The sequence below is a fragment of the Pelobates fuscus genome, chromosome 11 (assembly GCF_036172605.1).
Source record: "Pelobates fuscus isolate aPelFus1 chromosome 11, aPelFus1.pri, whole genome shotgun sequence".
NCBI lineage: Eukaryota > Metazoa > Chordata > Amphibia > Anura > Pelobatidae > Pelobates > Pelobates fuscus.
The window spans coordinates 21,460,619-21,480,710 of NC_086327.1; the positions used below are offsets into that span (position 1 = coordinate 21,460,619).

The following is a 20,092-nucleotide window of genomic DNA, read 5'->3' on the forward strand; positions in this document are numbered from 1 at the left end:
CTGCTATAAACCTACATAACATCATGCAACCCAGAAAAGTAGGATGAACTCAGCAAGGCAAACTCACTGAAACCAGACAGGACTTGACTTGACGGATACATAAAAAATGGTACTGTAAACAAGCTAAAGAATAACGGGAGTCATGGAAAATGATATCTTGGAGTGCAAGGTTCAGGAAGAGGCTACAGATTAAACACAAAGTTCCCGAACACCGTGTTCTGGCTGTTTCTCAGAGATCATGATGGGCTTTTGATACAAGCTATCAAGGATATTAGATCTGCATGTAGCCATGAAATTAGAGCCAATCGGACAGATTATACCATGTCTAAGAAGCAACGTCAGATTTGCTGCTTATATTATTTGTCATTTTAGTCTACTTTATCTAAAGGACCTTTTTTCCTATTTTAAGGGGCTATTTAACCAGTACACCCCATTGAAGTGGTGCTTTTAATGCTAGTAACTGGCAATTGGCCTATCACTGTCATCCAAACATGGATGAAATTGATATTACTAATGTAGAAGTATAAATTCAACATAAGCAATACAGTAAGCAATGGGGCAGGCCACAGTTTACAGAAGGGGTGTGTGTTCTTTGTCTGACACAGGACCAGGATTGGCACCCATAGCCTAGCACCATAACCACTACACAGGGCTTTAGTGGTTATAGTGCTTACAGTGGCTTCTGTCCTGCAAGCTCTTTACACAGCTTTGTAACTTGATTGTTGTTATTAAATTTTTACCATTAAAAATGGGGCAAATTTTGGAAAGCCAGATTATCATAAATTATTGTATTATGCTAAAGATAAAACCGAATGACATGATACATCTAAACGGGTTAGTGGCTTCCATGGAACTGTACAGTAATTGATATAAATCAGCAGGACACAATTTTATCAAAAATGTTCTTGTAGATACATTGAATTTTATTAGTAGTCCAAAATTATTATGATTATTATTGGCATTTATATAGCACCAACGTATTATGCAGTGCTTTCAAATTTTATAAACAGGGATATTAAACAATACAATTACAAAAGGTTACCGGAACAATAGGTTGACGATAACCCTGCTAAAATGATCTTACAATCTAGATCTAGGGGATATGATGCAATCTGTCTAGAAAATAAATGGTGGCAATCCTCCTGGCCTTGTATATTCTCTCAATACTCCACATTATTTTTATTGATTTATTCACATTTTGCAAATAAAAAAAACCTTTCATCGTTTATATATTCGGTGATAGCTAATGTCCTAGATGCAATGGATTTGTGATAACAACTAGTCATTATCAATACAAACAAAATACAATCACGCCTGGCTGCTGTTATTCTTATTTTTATGTTAAACTGTGTCTTTATCCTTGCAGATATACTATTTTCGTGTTATGCTCATAAGAAAATAATGAACTTGGACTCACTGCCTGTTATACTTACTTGCTGCACAGTCCTAAGAGATGTGTTAAAGGTACTCTAGAGAAATCATCTTCTCTTCTTTCATAATATAACTGCAGGAACTAAGATACATTGTCAAACTGTTGTCTTTTTCCGCGGCTTTAAATGTGTACATATTGAGATTTATCCCATTACATTTCATGGAAAGGGGATGGGAATAATTGCTTCAATTTTCTTGTATTATTTTAAAAGCTCTGCTGTAATAAACAGTGATATTATGTTATTGGTTTTATATCCTCTGAGACAAACCGGTGCAATCTATAGCCCTAATTCTGATAAATAAGCTAAAATACAAAACTGTGCGCCTAACCCCTCCGAAAAATGTTTATCCTTATTAGCATATGTGCCAGATAGATAGATAGATAGATAGATAGATAGATAGATAGATAGATGTAGATGAATAGGACAGTGGATTGATGGATAGATAGGTAGGTAGGTAGATAGACTGACTGTTATTAGATAAATAGACAGTCAGACATATGACTGACTGATAATATCTGATTGTTACAGTTTAATAAATAATCTGATTGTGTATTAGAGGTCAATTTAATTCTGTTCCTGCACATCTAACATTGCGTGTTGCGACTTAATTTTTGTCTGCCTATTATACAGCGCTGTGAATTTGGTTGGAGCTTTATAATTCATAATAGATAGATATGACAGCTGATAGGTAGGTGGATAGATGGATGGATGGATAGATTGATTGATGAATAGATCAATAGATAGATGGATAGATTAGATAGAGTGAGTAGATAGCTAGCTAGATATATAGATAGACAGACAGATAGATAATTAGATAAATATGGATAGATTAGAATAGATGGGTAGATAGATATAGACAGGCAGACCGATATTGGACACACAGACAAACAGTAAGTTTTATGACTGAGAGCCATAGAGATTTATAGATTGATAAAAATAAAAACACAGTTTATTAAACATTCTGATTGTGTATAACAGGTGAATAGAATACCATGTTTGTCTGAATTAGCCAGGGATACCATGGCTTTTCTCGTAATACTAAGAATGTTCTGTATTCCGATCAGTATTACAGTATTCTATGTCTATGTATTACAGAGCATGCCATGCATAGTTAGAGGGGGGAATTCAACCATTCCACACACAAGATGGCCGCCGTCTCAGGATGGTCACATGACCCGCCCGCCTTCCCGTCTGCCAGACCTTGACGTCACAGCGCCGGCGCGCAGCTCCTCCTCCCTGCTAGTGCAGCTTTATTTGTCTGCCTTGGTTGTGATGGAAACGGCGCTGAGGCCCTGACCTCTGACCCTCGGCTGCCTGCAGGGACCAGGTGAGAGGGACATCACGTGATCAAGAAAGGTGTGACGTCATGGCGTGGGAATTGACATTTAAGTGGATGTTGTCAAGGCAGAGGGTGACCCTGGTTTATAACATGCTTTGCATTTAAACTCCCCCCTCTCTCTCTATATGTATATATTGTATAAAATGAGAGGGGTTAAAATTCCCTCCTAATGCAGGAGATAAGGGGGTCTTCCTAAATACATATTTGGTGACTAATGGGGTGACTTAAAAAAAACATGAGATCCATGGGGAGCAATGGAGAATGCCCCCCCCCCCCTGAATAAATTATGGGGGGACTGGAGGACACCCCAAAATGTAGTGGAGGTTGTAATTCAAAATATTTCTGTGTAATGTGGATAATTAAGGGGCTTCCTTCAGTTAGTATGATGGTTTGGGGGTTGTTATTATATATTATTATTATAATGATGTGGGGGTGATGGAGATAAATGGGAGGAACAATATTTATTTAAATGAAGATCATTAGGGGGTAACCCCAAAAACATTGTAGTAATCTGGGTGATTAGAGGGAGATCTATGGATATTTGAGATTGTGGTGATTAGTAAATTTAAATATATAATGGTTGATATATGTAAATCTATTTGGGAGTCCAGACCAACTCCCCGGTTTTCTACACGTCCCTGTCACAAGTGCCTCATTCAAATAGCCCTATTTAACCTTGCACTGCAGAGGGTCCCAGGAGAAAGGATTTCCCAAGTAAGTGGATTAATCTCATAAAAGTAGGCATTCGGTTGCTATAGTAAGATTTGCCAAGATTGGGGTACATTGACGTTGTGGGAGGTTTATGCAATATATGATCATATACTTTAACTAAACCCCTATTATTTTTGCCATAAGTCAGGTGTTAGGAAAACCGATTACATTTTCTAGAATTTTGAAGCTGGTGTTTAGTGCGTGTGATGAATTCTGTATGTTTAATTTACACTCGACACTAGCCATTGTGAGTAAAGATTTCGCTCTGGTGAGTAGAAATGTATATTGTGGCTTGCAATGGTGAATATATTTAAAGTCCTGGAGAGTAGTAGATAAATTACAATTTCAAACCCAGGACACATATCAGGGATCTGAAAATTAAATCACCAGGCACCAGGTCATGCATTAAAAAAAAAAAAATATATATATATATATATTTTAGCCCTTCCATGGATTGGTGCTGAGGCAGGAATTGTGAGGTTTGCAACTCCTGCGTGTGTAATCCCTCATTTGTGGTCCAGCGCACTCTAGTGAGACAGAACGCGATCATTGAATGTTCCCAGCATGCACTTTGACTCACTGTAGCTTCTCTACTGCGGTCTGCTGCTCGGCCACGCTACATGAAGTTTAGTGAGGCTGAGCAGGCACAGGAGGAGGAACAAAAGAAGGGCACAGGAGGGGGGGTACTTAAGAAGGGCACAGGAGGGGAGGGGGGAGGACAGAAGTCGGGCACAGAAGGGGGGGACTTAAGAAGGGCACAGGAGGAGAGGGGGAGCACAAAAGTCGGGCACAGAAGGGGGGGACTTAAGAAGGGCACAGGAGGGGAGGGGGGAGGACAGAAGTCGGGCACAGAAGGGGGATACTTAAGAAGGGCACAGGAGGGGAGGGGGGGAAGACAGAAGTCGGGCACAGGAGGGGAGGGGGAGGACAGAAGGGCACAGGAGGGGAGGGGGGGAAGACAGAAGTCGGGCACAGGAGGGGAGGGGGAGGACAGAAGGGCACAGGATGGGGAGGCCGGATAAGGGCACAGGAGGGGAGGGAGAGGCTGGATAAGGGCACGGGAGGGGAAGGACAGAAGTTAGGCACAAGAGGGGAGGGGAAGGACAGAAGTTAGGCACAGGAGGGGAGGGGGAGGACAGAAGAAGGGCACAGGAGGGGAGGGGAAGGACAGAAGAAGGGCACAGGAGGGGAGAGGGGGACATAAGGACACAGGAAGGGAGGTGGGGAGGGGGCGATAGAAGAAGGGCACAGGGGCCAGAGTGTTAGAGAGACAGTCAAGGGATCATGCATGTATATTGCGCATGCGCTGTATGCAGAATCTGGTTGAAATCGCTGATTCCACGTCACTTCTGAAGAAATAGAACATTGTCTCGATCACCGCCATTTCGAGAAATAATATGTCTGAAAAGCGTCACCAACACGAAGCGTTTGGAAATCTCTGCCATGGGGGATCTTTACAAATTATGCAAAGTCTCCAGACGGTGATAGTTTAACTGAGCATTTGATTGGTGTTTTTCCATAAATTGGTTCTAAATTTCAGTTGCATCCAAACAGACTGAAATGCAAACAGACTAAAACTTTTGAACATTGACAGAATTTTGGGGACTTAATAACATATAAATTGGATATATTAGAGGAGGAAAACCCCACCAGAATTAGAAGAATTATATCACTGACAGACCCACTTTAAATACATTGACTGCATGGTTGAAAATGGCAGAATTGGAGCATTTGATTAAGAGAAATGAACCTCTCTGAAATAATTTAAGGCATGACTAACTTACATGTGTAAAGAATGAGGAACACACCATTAACAATGGCATGAGTCCAGTTTAAAAAAAAAAAAACTGTAATTGGTAAGTCGAATAATGATTTTTACATTCTAAGATCCACATCGTTGGCCATGCTGGAGATTTTTTCCTTTGGTTCCAGTGGTCATTTAAGACAAACACTGTTACTCCCGTAGAAGACCTGACCATTTTAGTGTATAATTTTATTTTTATATACGAGTATATTCATACCTGTACATACTATTTTCTTTTTCTTTGTTCTGAATATCCTTTCCAAACAACTGCTTTTTGAGTCCGCAATTCTCAAACCTGGTGATCAAGGCTTTTGTAGCACCATCAGTATTGCTTCCTGCTAGCATATCCTTTACAGGAACACTCCAACATTGTTTGGTAGATGTACTCTCAAAGAAAACACACATTTTTATATTATATTTGTATTTGTTTGAAGTGCTAAATGGGAGTTTTGTAAAATTATTTAATATTGTATGAATGAAACAGACATCTATTCTGTTGAATGTTAGCTGGTCACTATCTCATGGGTAGTGGAGACTCTGTAAGGAGTGTAAGACGTAGGTCAAACCATAAACAGACTAGAAGAAGTTGAAATGTAAGAACAGAGAACTGTGCTAGTGGTCCTTACCGTGACCAGGCTCCAACATATTCGTTCTATTTAGTCAAGATGACAGAGTTACAGGAGAGAAGAATGGTTTAATACCAACAGGTGTCAGGGTTCCAATTATCCTCAACATTACCAAAAAATAAAAAACTTGCCAAGATCGGGGTACAAAAAATGGCATAGTCAATACTAAAAGTCAAAAGCCAAAACAAGATATGCTTGAGTACAGCCCTGGGTTCCTCTTGCGAGGTTGGATCGTTGCTGTGGTTACCGTGGTTACCGTGGCAACGCTCAAATCTCGCAACAGTGAACTCGCCACTACGACCACCAGGGATTCAAGGGATTCCCCTCCAGCCAAAGGTAAGAAGGGAAGGGGGATATAAAGTGTAGTTTATTTTTAAATATATAGGAAAAACATTTATTTCATCTTCCCCCTCACTGCACATCAAGCGCACACACACACACACACTAACTACACCCTTCACTCCTGACACACTGCACCCTTTACACAGACGCACACACTGCACCCCTCACACATGCACACCTCACACACACACACACACACACAAACAAACGGCACTCCTCTTCCCCCCCACTGCACACCACACACACACACACTAACTACACCCTTCACACACTGAACTCCTCACAGCACCACACACACGGCAGCCTTCACACACCGTGCACCCCTCACACATACACTGCGCTCCTCTTCCCCCACTGCACACCAAACACACGCGCACACACACTGAACTCCTCACACACTGCACCCTTCACACAGACACACACACACTGCACCCCTCACACACACACACTGCACTCCTCACACACACTGCACCCTCCAAGAGCATTGAACCAATATGGTCACTTTCAGAGGGGGCATGCTTGTCATTGCCCTTCTCAGTGGGCCGCTGTGACTCAAAAAATGCCCGGGCCATATTTCTTTCCCAGTCCGGCCATGTTTAAGTACACTTATGGGCTACTAAAACCACAAAAGGCAATGAGCGTTCATGGCTTAGCCTGGTCATTGGTTACAGAATAAAGTCAAATCAATTTGAGGCGACATGAGAGCAAGCAGCGTCCGAGACACCATCGCAACGCATGCTGCCGTGTTACGTGAGTCTCTTGGTGCTCCACTGGTATTGCATAGCTGAATGGTGAGAGCTGAGAGGACAGAGATCTAACCCTTACCTGTATAGACAGAAGAGTTCCCCTGTACAGGTGAGTCATTTGTTGGAATTACATGGATGAGATGACATTAGCACATTTTGAATTAAGTTATGGTTTTTCCATTATTGTGAAACAACGTTAAATCCTTTTCTCTCGCCTTTTCTTTCTCTTTTCGTCTCTCTTTGTCTTCTCCATGGTCTGTAGACCCATCAGAAATATTTACATTTGTGAAAGTGATAGATTCAGACGAGCGATGAAGCAGGTTAATAGACTCTATCCTTCGAGTTAGCTTTCACTGAGCAATTTAAACTGTTCCAAAATACAATTAAAATTTTGGAACGAAAGAGACCGGATCCCTGCTTTAAGTAAAACCCAACCTTTCGCTTGGATAGCCATCCCTATTGCCTGATACAACATTGTAAAGAGAATATAATAGTGTGCTGTCTAAATTAAGGCCAGCTATCACAGCCTTCTGCCAGAGCAGAGCTGTATTAGAAAGGGTTTTGAGTGAAATGCTATAGCAGAAACAGAATTAATCCTCGAAGGCTTCAATGATTAGAGGAAATGAAATTGCTAAATGGATGAAAGTCATTGTAGAGCGAGAACAGGGGTGAAAATGGTTCCAATAGACATTGTTGGATTTAATGTTAATTATATATATTTCCATACAAGAATATCACAATTTTTAATTTGGTGTGATTGTTCTCAAATAACATGAACAAAGGGTATTTAGTTGACTGGTGATTTTTAAAGGTACACTCTAGGGACCATAACTACTTTTTTATATCAATGAAGTGGTTATAGTACTGTCTGTCCATTCCGTTTTAAACCATCTTCAAACCATTTAAACATTGAATGAGGTTCCTCTCTTGCCCACAGCCTGGCCCTTCTGTGCTACTCAGACTAAACCTTCCACATCAACCCGAGCAGCTATGAACAACAATGGTTGGTTGACCACCTCGGCCTATCAAAGCTACCTGTTGCTGGTTCAATTTGGTTAAGGAAGGGGTGTAAATCTGGGCTATTAGCGCTCAGGATCCTCATTCAGTATTACTGTTTGAAAACGGTTTAACACTGAATGGAGGGACGAAACCAGGGGACTGCAAGAGCTGGAACTGTTTCAGTGAGATGACGTGCTTTGAGTGTCCCTTTAACTAAAATCTCCATATTCCCTCAGATCCCCTCCCAGAAAATAAAAACACTGATATGCTAGTTATTAATGATTTCTATTTTCCCAGAATTCTGTTTTTTTTACTTTAGAATTGAAACACTGCGGCATCCATTGTAGGACAACTCTGTGGTAGAGGATAATTATTTTTATATTGCACCAGTCAGAAACAAGGCATTGTATCACTTGATATACCATACAGTATTATTGATACATTCTGCTATGATTTCTAATGAAGGTAAAGCTAAAATGGCATTTGTAGATAAAACCAAACAAAGTGCAAAATGGTCGCTACAGGCAGGGCTGGCTCAAGACGTTGTGCTGCCTTGGTCCTAGGGTACTATACCCATTTGCGTACACCAAGCACATCTCAGTGTAATGACAAAATCTAACTTTTATTCTATTGCCAATTTTGAGAGCAAGCTGCATTGGTGGGGGTGTTTGTTTTGGCACTCCAACGACCCACATGTTAGGTGCAATGTATGAAAAATTGCAAAGATTACAAACTCATAATGCAATGTAATTGGAGATTAAAGTATGTTCATCAGAAAAATAATTAACATACCATTGCCAATTATAGATTTAATATCTATCCATAAATATGGAAGAGATGTGAATTGTTTTTTAATGAGATCCCTTATATAGACTTTCGATTCTTAGCTCTGATTCTTTGACTGAGGAAGATAATTATGCTAATTAACTTATGCTAAAATCAAATATGGTGTTTCTACATAACTATGTTAATAGACCTGTTGATGTACTAAAGTCACATTTAGGGATTTAGTCGCGAAATAGCAAATTGTAGTGAATTGAAAACCTGATTCAAATTCTCAAGCAACCGGAGAAACTCTTAAAGGGACACACCGCACACCTAATGCACTTTTATTTTATTATTGTTATTGGTATTTATATCGCGCCAATTTATTCCGCAATGCTTTAAAATATTATAAAGGGGGAAATTTAAAAAGAAATTAAACAGTTACAAAATGTTACAGGAACAATAGGTTGATGAGCTAAATACAACTCTGTATTTTTACATTTAATTTTATTTTCCATATTAATAATCCTGGGAAGTGACTGTTCCCAGCATGTTGCAAGTGATTAAATGCCTATGTAACTCTTTTATATAAGAGACTATTGTGCTTTCCTAGGGTCCTACCTGCTGTCATCACCAAAGATGTCAATTTCAACAGAAGACTTACCAGAAGTACACTGGGAGGAGAACTCTGATAAAGATGTTGACACAACTCCAGGTGAGATTATAATATATATATATATTATGTGTGTGTGTGTTTAATACTATGTAAAACTGAACAGGGTGAATTGTGGAATGATGAAAGAGACATTTCATAAAGAGTTTGAAAGGATATTTATTTTCAGGGTGATCAGTGTTGTAGAGCACAGCGGGGAAGCATTGAGTAGGTGCTGAGATTCAAGGAGGTAAAGGGTGGCAGGCAGTGCCGGGATGCAAGCATTGCGGTAGGTGCTGAGATTCAAGGAGGTAAGGGGTGGCAGCAGGGGTCAAGTCCTGGGGAATAAAGTGTGGGAACTCACTCGAGTTCCACCCTCACCCCACCACCAGAAAAAAACAAAACTTGCATGCATATATAAACATGTACACACGCACTCCCAGACGCACACGCACTCCCAGACGCACACGCACTCCCAGACGCACACGCACTCCCAGACGCACACGCACTCCCAGACGCACACGCACTCCCAGACGCACACGCACTCCCAGACGCACACGCACTCCCAGACGCACACGCACTCCCAGACGCACACGCACTCCCAGACGCACACGCACTCCCAGACGCACACGCACTCCCAGACGCACACGCACTCCCAGACGCACACGCACTCCCACAGACGCACACGCACTCCCACAGACGCACACGCACTCCCACAGACGCACACGCACTCCCACAGACGCACACGCACTCCCACAGACGCACACGCACTCCCACAGACGCACACGCACTCCCACAGACGCACACGCACTCCCACAGACGCACACGCACTCCCACAGACGCACACGCACTCCCACAGACGCACACGCACTCCCACAGACGCACACGCACTCCCACAGACGCACACGCACTCCCACAGACGCACACGCACACCCACAGACGCACACGCACACCCACAGACGCACACGCATACACTCAGACACACACACTCCCAGACACATACACACATACACACTCACAGACACACACACATACACTCACAGACACACACACACAAAAATTATTTGTATTTTTTTTTTTTTAATTTTAAAATGTCCACCCAGCCTCCCTACCTGGAGAGCTGGCGTGGACCTGTCCCTGGGGTCCAGTGGGGCTTCAGTGCGGCCGGCTCTTGTCTCTCTCTGTCAGACGCGGCGAGGGAGCTGTGTCCTCTCTGCTCCCTCTCGCCGCGCGGGCTGTCTGCTGATGCCGGGAGCCGGAAATGACGTCATATTCCGGCTCCCAGCATCAGCAAACGGCGCGGCGAGAGGGAGCAGAGAGAACACAGCTCCCTTGCCGCGTCTGACACAGAGAGACAACAGCCGGCCGGGGAGGTCCATCAGGTGGCCATTAGGCCACCTCTTGGGCCCCCCATGACAGGGGGAACACGGGGACATTTGGGGGCGGCATTTTTTGCCGCCCCCTGAGTGCCTGCAGGACCATAAACGGGAACGGCGTTCCTGCACTAAAAAAAGTGCAGGAACGCCGTTCCCACGCGTTCCTGCAGGACTCGAGCCCTGGGTGGCAGGTAGTGCCGGGATGCAAGCATTGCGGTAGGTGCTGAGATTCAAGGAGGTAAGGGGTGGCAGGTAGTGCCGGGATGCAAGCATTGCGGTAGGTGCTGTGATTCAAGGAGGTAAGGGGCGGCAGGTAGTGCCGGGATGCAAGCATTGCGGTAGGTGCTGAGATTCAAGGTGGTAAGGGGTGGCAGGCATTGCCGGGATGCAAGCATTGCGGTAGGTGCTGAGATTCAAGGAGGTAAGGGGTGGCAGGTAGTGCCGTGATGCAAGCATTGCGGTAGGTGCTGAGATTCAAGGAGGTAAGGGGTGGCAGGTAGTGCCGGGATGCAAGCATTGCGGTATGTGCTGAGATTCAAGGAGGTAAGGGGTGGCAGGTAGTGCCGGGATGCAAGCATTGCGGTATGTGCTGAGATTCAAGGAGGTAAGGGGTGGCAGGTAGTGCCGGGATGCAAGCATTGCGGTATGTGCTGAGATTCAAGGAGGTAAGGGGTGGCAGGTAGTGCCGGGATGCAAGCATTGCGGTAGGTGCTGAGATTCAAGGAGGTAAGGGGTGGCAGGTAGTGCCGGGATGCAAGCATTGCGGTAGGTGCTGAGATTCAAGGAGGTGAGGGGTGGCAGGTAGTGCCGGGATGCAAGCATTGCGGTAGGTGCTGAGATTCAAGGAGGTAAGGGGTGGCAGGTAGTGCCGGGATGCAAGCATTGCGGTAGGTGCTGAGATTCAAGGAGGTAAGGGGTGGCAGGTAGTGCCGGGATGCAAGCATTGCGGTAGGTGCTGAGATTCAAGGAGGTAAGGGGTGGCAGGTAGTGCCGGGATGCAAGCATTGCGGTAGGTGCTGAGATTCAAGGAGGTAAGGGGTGGCAGGTAGTGCCGGGATGCAAGCATTGCGGTAGGTGCTGAGATTCAAGGAGGTAAGGGGTGGCAGGTAGTGCCGGAATGCAAGCATTGCGGTAGGTGCTGAGATTCAAGGAGGTAAGGGGTGGCAGGTAGTGCCGGGATGCAAGCATTGCGGTAGGTGCTGAGATTCAAGGTGGTAAGGGGTGGCAGGCAGTGCTGGGATGCAAGCATTGCGGTAGGTGCTAAAACTACAGGTTGGGATTCATTATAAATGGTGGTGAGATGGAGACAGGCAGTGCAGAGTTGAAGGTGTGCCGCACATCAAAAACGCTCTTACTGAGTATCTAGCATTCAAATGCCGACAAATGTAAGTATATTTATTAACTGAGTTCCTTGGGAATTTGTCTTCATTGAATTGATTGGGTTACTGCAGCAAACTAATTCTAAATGTTGCATCACTTTTCATGCACCGCTCAACAGTATTTTCAAATGACATGTCCAGGGAAACCACAAAGTATGATCTGGATTCTGTTCTAAATTGTGTATATAACTCTACTGGATTAATTAAATTGAACGGCAGAGAGTTAACTGGTGCAGCGCTTTGTGTAGTAAACTGGTGCAACAACTTGTGCAATTATCCAGATTTTCTGCATTTTCCTGGTGCAATAGCTTGTCCAGACTTTCTTCCACTCAGGAGGTAATTCTCGAGTATTTTGTATATCTGTTTTTCATTTGCTCTCTATATTTCTGATACTGATCTCCCTTCCCCTGATGCAGAGTCCTCGGTGGGGCATACTGATAACAAATTGGCTTCTGAAGACTCTCCACTGCCTCCTTGCCCAGACTGCGGACGGACATTCCAAACCCTACGTGCACATAATCTCCACCGCAGAAACCACGCAGCAGACCTCTCCTACACCTGCAAGGATTGTGATGCTGCCCGCGCTGGAGCCACTGGTGGCAGTGATAAGCCCTACTCCTGTTCTGACTGTGGACGCAGATTCTGCTGGTTGCTGGCCCTCCATAGTCATCACGAACAGCAACACACAGGGCACTGTGGCTATCAGTGCTCTCAGTGTGGTAAGCAGCTAGCCAGCCAACCAGCTTTCCGGAGACACCAGCAAGCTCACCGCAAGGACCGTATTTGTGTATGGTGCGGGAAAGCCTTCAACTGCTCAGCCAAACTGTCCCGACATATGAGAATTCACACCGGAGAAAGACCCTACCAATGCACAAAATGCCCACAAGCCTTTACGCAATTAGAGACACTGCGGGTACATCAGTGGGTTCATGAAGACCCCAAGCCTTACCAGTGTCAGGAATGTGGTCGGAGATTCCGAGCCCAGCGCACATTTGAACAGCACAGAAACCTTCACATTTCACGTAAACCTCATGCTTGCCCGATCTGTGGCAAGACTTTCTTTTTTTCATCCCGTTATAAGCGCCACCTACGTATCCATACTGGTGAGAGACCCTTTCAATGCCAGCAGTGTGGCAAGAGCTTTAACCAGCGTTCTAACTACCAGCGTCACCGGCAGATCCATGCTGGAAAAAGGCCATTCCCTTGCAGCCTGTGTGAAAAAAGCTTCAGCCAAGCCTCTAATTACCGGAGGCACCTACAGACGCACCGGAAAGACCGAGGCTCATGGAAACAGGAAGAAGAGGATGTAGACTACACATGTATAGAATGTGGGGTACACTTTGCACAGGAAGGTGGGCTCCATGAACATTACATCCAGCATGCCAGAGGAGAGCTGTGACTCTAAATCGAGGTCATGATCTGCACAAAGAACAAGAGGGAAGGTTGTTCTACAGTACAATGTTAGGACTCAAGATATTTTGAGAAGATGAGTAATGCTGCTATACATAGGACAACAATATTTCACCTTTTATTTTGGGCACTTTAGAAAATGCAAAACTGCAGGGCGTCATTATTTCAGTAGTTTAATTTCCATTTCATAAATATAATGTAATGGAATGGGCAACATGCACATTTATAAGGATGACCTTGGCAATTCCCCATTGTATAAAGATACCAAACATTACGCATTATGGTACAAGTGTAGGTTTGAGAACATCGGAGTGTTGGAAGAAACTTGGTCATCTCTCTGTACTAACACCATACAACTTGCGTGTGCCAACTTGCAGACCCGATACCCATTCAGTGGATGGAGAAACTTTGCACTGTTATTATTTGTATAGTCTGCCACTTTATAAGTGTTTGAATATATGATTGCCATGTCTGCTGTAAATGTTATTCCCGAAATAAAACCAAAACCGTTGTTTGATGGAAGCAACGTTAAATATTTTGGGGTGAGAGGAGGATTTCTGCATTGAACTCTGACAATGAATGGGTAAAGCAACACAACAAGGCATCTGGAGCTCAGTGTTAATTTTGACGGCAAATTTCTATTCAGTTGTAGTCAAAGTCTTTTGACTAAAAAGCCATTTTAGTTTTAGTTGTATTTTAGTTGACTATATCTCCAGTAGGTTTTAGTTGACACGACTAAAATCCATGGGTTTAGTTAAAGCCTCTGTCTCTTTTGCCCCTTCCCCAGCCCCTCTGTGTCTCTTTGACTCCTCCCAGCCCCTCTAGGTGTTTCTCTCCCAAGTCCTGGTCTGTCTCTTTTACCCCTTCCCCAGCCCTCTGTGTCTCATTGACTCCTCCCAGCCCGTCTAGGTGTTTCTCTCCCAAGTCCTGGTCTGTCTCTTTTGCCCCTTCCCCAGCCCCTCTGTGAGGTGTTAATTTTGGCGGCAAATTTCAATTTAGTTTTAGCCATAGTCTTTTGACTAAAATGTATTTATTTATAAAATATTTTACCAGGATGGATACATTGAGATTTCTTGTGTTTTCAAGTATGTCCTGGGTAAAATGCCGTTTTAGTTGTATTTTAGTCGACAAAATTAACACTGCTGGAGCTTAAGGCCAATAAATGATTTACTTTCTCTTTAAAGCCTCCGTCTGTGCATGGCCGATAAGACTTTTTTATTTTTAAGCTGGGTTGTAAAGAGTGAAACCAATAATAAAAATATAAAAATCCTTAGGACTTCCAGACAAGCCTGATGATCAATAAAACTTTGCTTTTATTTAGTGTTGCCGTAAAAACCTAGCCACCATCTAGGGAGTCATTATCGGTACCTCTGACCACCTCGGGCCTGCCAGGAAGCTTCCCATAAAATTAGTGAAAATAAAATAGTCCTACAGATACACAAAAAGAACCTTCAAATTGGATACATTTTGAAAGGAAAGAAAATCACAGATTTTGACAAGTTTATTTTGCTGAAAATCATAACCTGAGTATGCAATTTTAAGTGGTTTCAGCTACATCCGTCACAACATTTGCAAGAAGAGATGTCAGTGAAATAAATATTAACATGATAGTGCAGTACATTGCGGATCAGACAATGGTGTAGAGATATTACGACTCAGTGAACTTTATATGCTGCTGAACTCTGTATAAAATACATTGAGAGATTTGGGTCTTAGAAAAGAGAGCGAGCTAAATGAAAGCTGTCTGTATGCTTTTAATAATTACACAATCCAATAACTAGCTAAGAGTTTTGTAGAAACAAGAAAAGAAATGAGGCGCTAATTTGAAAGGTTTTAAGATGTCAGGAATACTTATCCGATTTGGGGATATTTCTAATTTAACCTGAAGTATAACAGCCGGTGTATATTCGATATTTGATTCCCAGTTTCTAAAAAATATACAACATAGTGCAGACTAAATATATCAGGAATAGGAATCAAAGCAGAATATGTTGTGGACGCTCCCAAACGAGGATCTATATAACCTAGCTCGGGTGTGGCTCACTTCGGGTCCGTTTAGACAACCCACCCCTATAGGAAGTGAATATCCAGTCCCAGGGGAAGTGAATGAAGTCCAAAATAGAGTTATAACATTACAACCAGTGTTATTAAATTGTAAGCCAAATGAATACTTACAGACATAGAGTCCCTATGGCTCTGCAGTAATGTATTGTGCAGGTCAGGACTACACTCCCTCTTTATATAGATGGTACCGGCAACCAAAGTAAAATAAAGTTCAATTAATAAATACACTTTAAAATATACAAATAAAAAAGGAACAATGTCCATATATAAAGTCCCAGAACGCGTTTCACCACCTCAAGTGGCTTCCTCAGCAGGGTAAGAATTCAAGAAGCCACTTGAGGTGGTGAAACGCGTTCTGGGACACAATTGATGTTGCTAATATGGAAGTAGGAACAGGAACAGAAGGAAAATTGAAGTACATAGATGTCCTCCTCCCTCCAGGTGCCACCATTAAACTGACATCCTGCTTAGAGAAAGTGTTTACATACACCTCAGAGAGTGAAGGCCTTTATTTGCCTATGGGGATTCCTTTCCTTGAGGCTGCCTAGGCAACTGTGGTTTTGGAGAGACACCCTCTCGCTTGCGCTCTCTCTCTCTCAACATTTGCATCCTTTTATATATTTCAGTTCTGAATTTTTGACCACCCTGCAATAAATCTTTATTTATTTATAGTTGTAGTTAGTTGTGTTTTTTATTAATTTTTTTTTTATTATTATTAAAAAGGTATTCTCACCATTATCCAGTGTTTTCATAAAACACTGGTTTTGGTTGTAGTGACCCCTTCTCTGGTGGTCTGCCTACTCTCTAATGCCAAATAAAGGATTACAAATACCTAGTTTTCCTTCAGCCAGATCCTCCTTGGATGAGATCACTGCCCCTTGCCAAAGTTATAGGGATGCCAGGGCGGACAAGAGTGGCACTGAGGAAGGTAGTATGCAGCGATTTGCTGTCTGACTCCAGGCACCACGTCCACTTCAAATCACTGAAGTGACCATAGTGCTAAGGGTAACCATTTGATAACCACAAGTAGTTCAAATTTTATCTCTAACACTAAATATAATAATGCCCTATAGGACAAATTGTAACATTCCCGACATGAGCCACCAGTGGTTGATACATAATCTACTGACACATGTAAATCTTGAAGCAATTCTATGTTTATCCCCAAATAAACTGCCACAATGTCCATGAATTGACATTTATTAAGTAGATACGCATATCACATTCATTATGACATGCACTTTAACATTATAAAAAAAAATTCATTTTATATAAAAACTACATTTTATTCACCAAGCTTAAACATTACTAAATGTAAATGTTTTAAATGAAATGCATGGATACCAACAATAGTCGTGTGTTTGTTTATATCTTCAACCATATAATGCTCCAACCTAAAGTGACCAAAACATTTGGGAATTGCCAAGATCGAGCGGTCTGAAATTGGAAAAGAGAGTAGCGTCAATGTAGTGCAACTTGCGCAGTACATTATAACCGTTCTCCCGACACGGTGTGACAAAGCAGGGCTGTCAGGTGATTGGGAGTAGAGGTGGCTCTAGAGTTTGTGACACCTTTGGCAAAACTTGAATAAGAGCCCCTGGTTGATGCACTCAGTGACCGTAAGGCGTTAGGAGGGGCGTGAGGCAAGGCACCAGCAAGTGTGATACCTTAGGCCAGGCGTAGGCAAACTTCGGCACTCCAGATGTTTTGGACTACGCAGTTGCCTAACTAACCTAATTATAGAGCTGCATCTGATTGGGAGGACATTGTGTGACTTGACAAGTAGTTATTAGATAGGCCCCTAAATAGAGGACAGGTAGAAAATATTGTCCTGGATGATTCTGGGCACACCTCTGGCCTCTATAAGCCAATCAGGGCACACCTCTTGTACAGGCCTATGATTAGGTGCTAACAGTATCTCTATTAGCCAGTCAGGGTACACCTCTTGTACAGGCCTATGATTAGGTGCTAACAGTATCTCTATTAGCCAGTCAGGGTACACCTCTTGTACAGGCCTATGATTAGGTGCTAACAGTATCTATATTAGCCAGTCAGGGTACACCTCTTGTACAAGCCTATGATTAGGTGCTAACAGTATCTATATTAGTCAGTCAGGGCACATCTCTTGTGAAGGCCTATGATTAGGTGCTTACGGTATCTCTATTAGTCAGTCAGGGCACATCTCTTGTACAGGCCTATGATTAGGTGCTAACAGTATCTCTATTAGCCAGTCAGGATACACCTCTTGTGCAGGCCTATGATTAGGTGCTTAGTCAGTCAGGGCACACCTCTTGTACAGGGTAAATGAATAAATATATTGGTTAACCCCTTAAGACCGCAGCCAAATGTACAAGTTGTGAACCAAAATAAATGTAAACAAACCACAGATTTTGACTATATGTCTGTTCAACAATAATTTACCTCTTTCATATTAAATGCACCCACACTTATTATATATCATTTTATTCAGGGGAAACAGGGCTTTCATTTAACATCAAATATTTAGGTATGGAACATAACGTAATATGAATACAATATAAAAAAATGAGAGAAAATACGATTTTTTTTAATTTTCTTAGTTCTATGTGACATTCTAACTGTGAATGTCATAATACTGTTTGCTTTTACTGCAATAAAATACACATATTTGTATTCAGCGATGTCTCACGTGTAAAACAGTACCCCCTATGTACAGGTTTTATGGTGTTTTGGGAAGTTACAGGGTCAAATATAGCATGTTACACTTTTCAGTTTTTTCACATTGAAATTTGCCAGTTTGGTTACGTTGCCTTTGAGACTGTATGGTAGCCCAGGAATGAGAATTACCCCCATGATGGCATACCATTTGCAAAAGTAGACAACCCAAGGTATTGCAAATGGGGTATGTCCAGTCTTTTTTAGTAGCCACTTAGTCACAAACACTAGCCAAAGTTAACGTTAAAAATTTGTTTGTGTGTGAAAAATGCAATTTTGGCCAGTGTTTGTGACTAAGTGGCTACTAAAAAAGACTGAACATACCCCATTTGCAATACCTAATTTATATATATAAATGATCTAAGTATATTTGATTTGTAACTGTAATATATTTTATTACTAACATTAAGGGGTTAAGAGGGGAGGAGAGAGGCAGAGACAGTGTCAGCCAGTGATTTTACATCACTGGCTGACACACAGGATCAGTAATCACAGTGACTGGCTGTCACTGTGATCACCTCCTGCAGATCACGGTAATTGGCCACAGGGAGAGTGCCTGGGTGGCCAGGCATGCCCCCCACTGCAATCTGCAGGGGGATCCTGCCTGCAGTTACTATGGGTCAGCCAATAGGCTGACACATAGTAACTCTGATCGCAGTGACAGGCTGTCACTGCGATCAGATCGCAGGGAGAGGCTGTCTCTGCATTTAGATCGCAGAGACAGCCTCTCACTGCGATCATACTCTGCAGATCGCGGTCACTGACCGCAGGGGGACTGCCGACCGCGATCTGCAGAGTGAAAATGCCGCGGCTCCATGTGTCAGCCGATTTTAAAATCGGCTGACACATCGTAAATACCGATCGCAGTGACAGGCTGTCACTGCGATCGGAAGCTGCAGACCACGGTCCCCAGGCACAGGGGGGCTGCCTGGGGGGCCAGGCATGCCCACCGACCGCGATCTGCAGCGGCCATGTGCCGCCGGCCACATGGGAGGCAAGACCGCCCAGGACGTTCTATGCCGTCCTGCGGCGTTTAGAGCCGGCCAATTAAGGACAGCATAGAAAGTCCTGCGGTCTTAAGGGGTTAGAAAACAATAAAAATTGGAGTGCTACAATCACCAATGTGGGTCACTCACCTCACATACATAGGTAAAATAAAACGGTAAAGGTAGTGAGAGCACCCCCAAAGTACAATAAGTATTATAGTTACCCCTATGTTCAGTTAAAATCCTGCAGAGATAAAATCAGGAAAAAACAGATATAGGGTGATAACGTACAAAATTTTTTAAATTGTGCAAATAAATGTGTAAACTCACATATTTCTGAGCCAATTCAATTAAAGCTGGCTCAGACTAAGAACGTGAAATAGATGATGTGGTGATAGCTGGAATCAAATGCTGACTGCTGACTGCTCACTCGTCCTCTTTTTTTAGCAAAAAAACAAGATGCAAGGTCTTTGTAAAAGATTTATTCCATAAATATAGACAACAGCAGCAAAAATTTAAATTCAAATTCAGCTTTCTTATTCTCCACACCCCACACTGACGCGTTTCAGCCGAAGCTTTTTTCAAAGTGTAAAACTATTTCAGTCCGTTCTCAGTTTAAATAGGCGCTTTTTCGCGCCGTTTCTTCCATCTGGTGATAGGCTCCTCCCCCCTTCATTCTGACGTAGCGAAGATCAAGCATCCTAGCGTCCTTAGTAACCTTCGGTTTACTTCCGTGTTCGTCATAAATGACACAGGGGGGGTCCCT

The 20,092-nt window shown here is 43.0% G+C and overlaps 1 protein-coding gene across 3 annotated transcripts; it reads left to right on the top strand.

The window, feature by feature from the left end:
- The first annotated feature begins 1,290 nt into the window (after nucleotides 1-1,290).
- On the top strand, nucleotides 1,291-13,748 carry LOC134578140 (oocyte zinc finger protein XlCOF26-like). Of its 3 annotated transcripts, none has more exons than XM_063437139.1 (3): nucleotides 1,291-1,464; nucleotides 9,379-9,480; nucleotides 12,589-13,748. In XM_063437139.1, the coding sequence occupies exons 2-3, from the start codon at nucleotides 9,405-9,407 to the stop codon at nucleotides 13,569-13,571; spliced, it is 1,059 nt and encodes a 352-aa protein (XP_063293209.1). In that variant the 5' UTR covers nucleotides 1,291-1,464; nucleotides 9,379-9,404; the 3' UTR covers nucleotides 13,572-13,748. The 3 variants fall into 3 exon arrangements, with proteins under 3 accessions (XP_063293209.1, XP_063293207.1, XP_063293208.1); XM_063437137.1 differs by lacking the exon at nucleotides 1,291-1,464 and adding an exon at nucleotides 2,689-2,760; XM_063437138.1 differs by lacking the exon at nucleotides 1,291-1,464 and adding an exon at nucleotides 2,695-2,789.
- The last annotated feature ends 6,344 nt before the right edge of the window (nucleotides 13,749-20,092 follow it).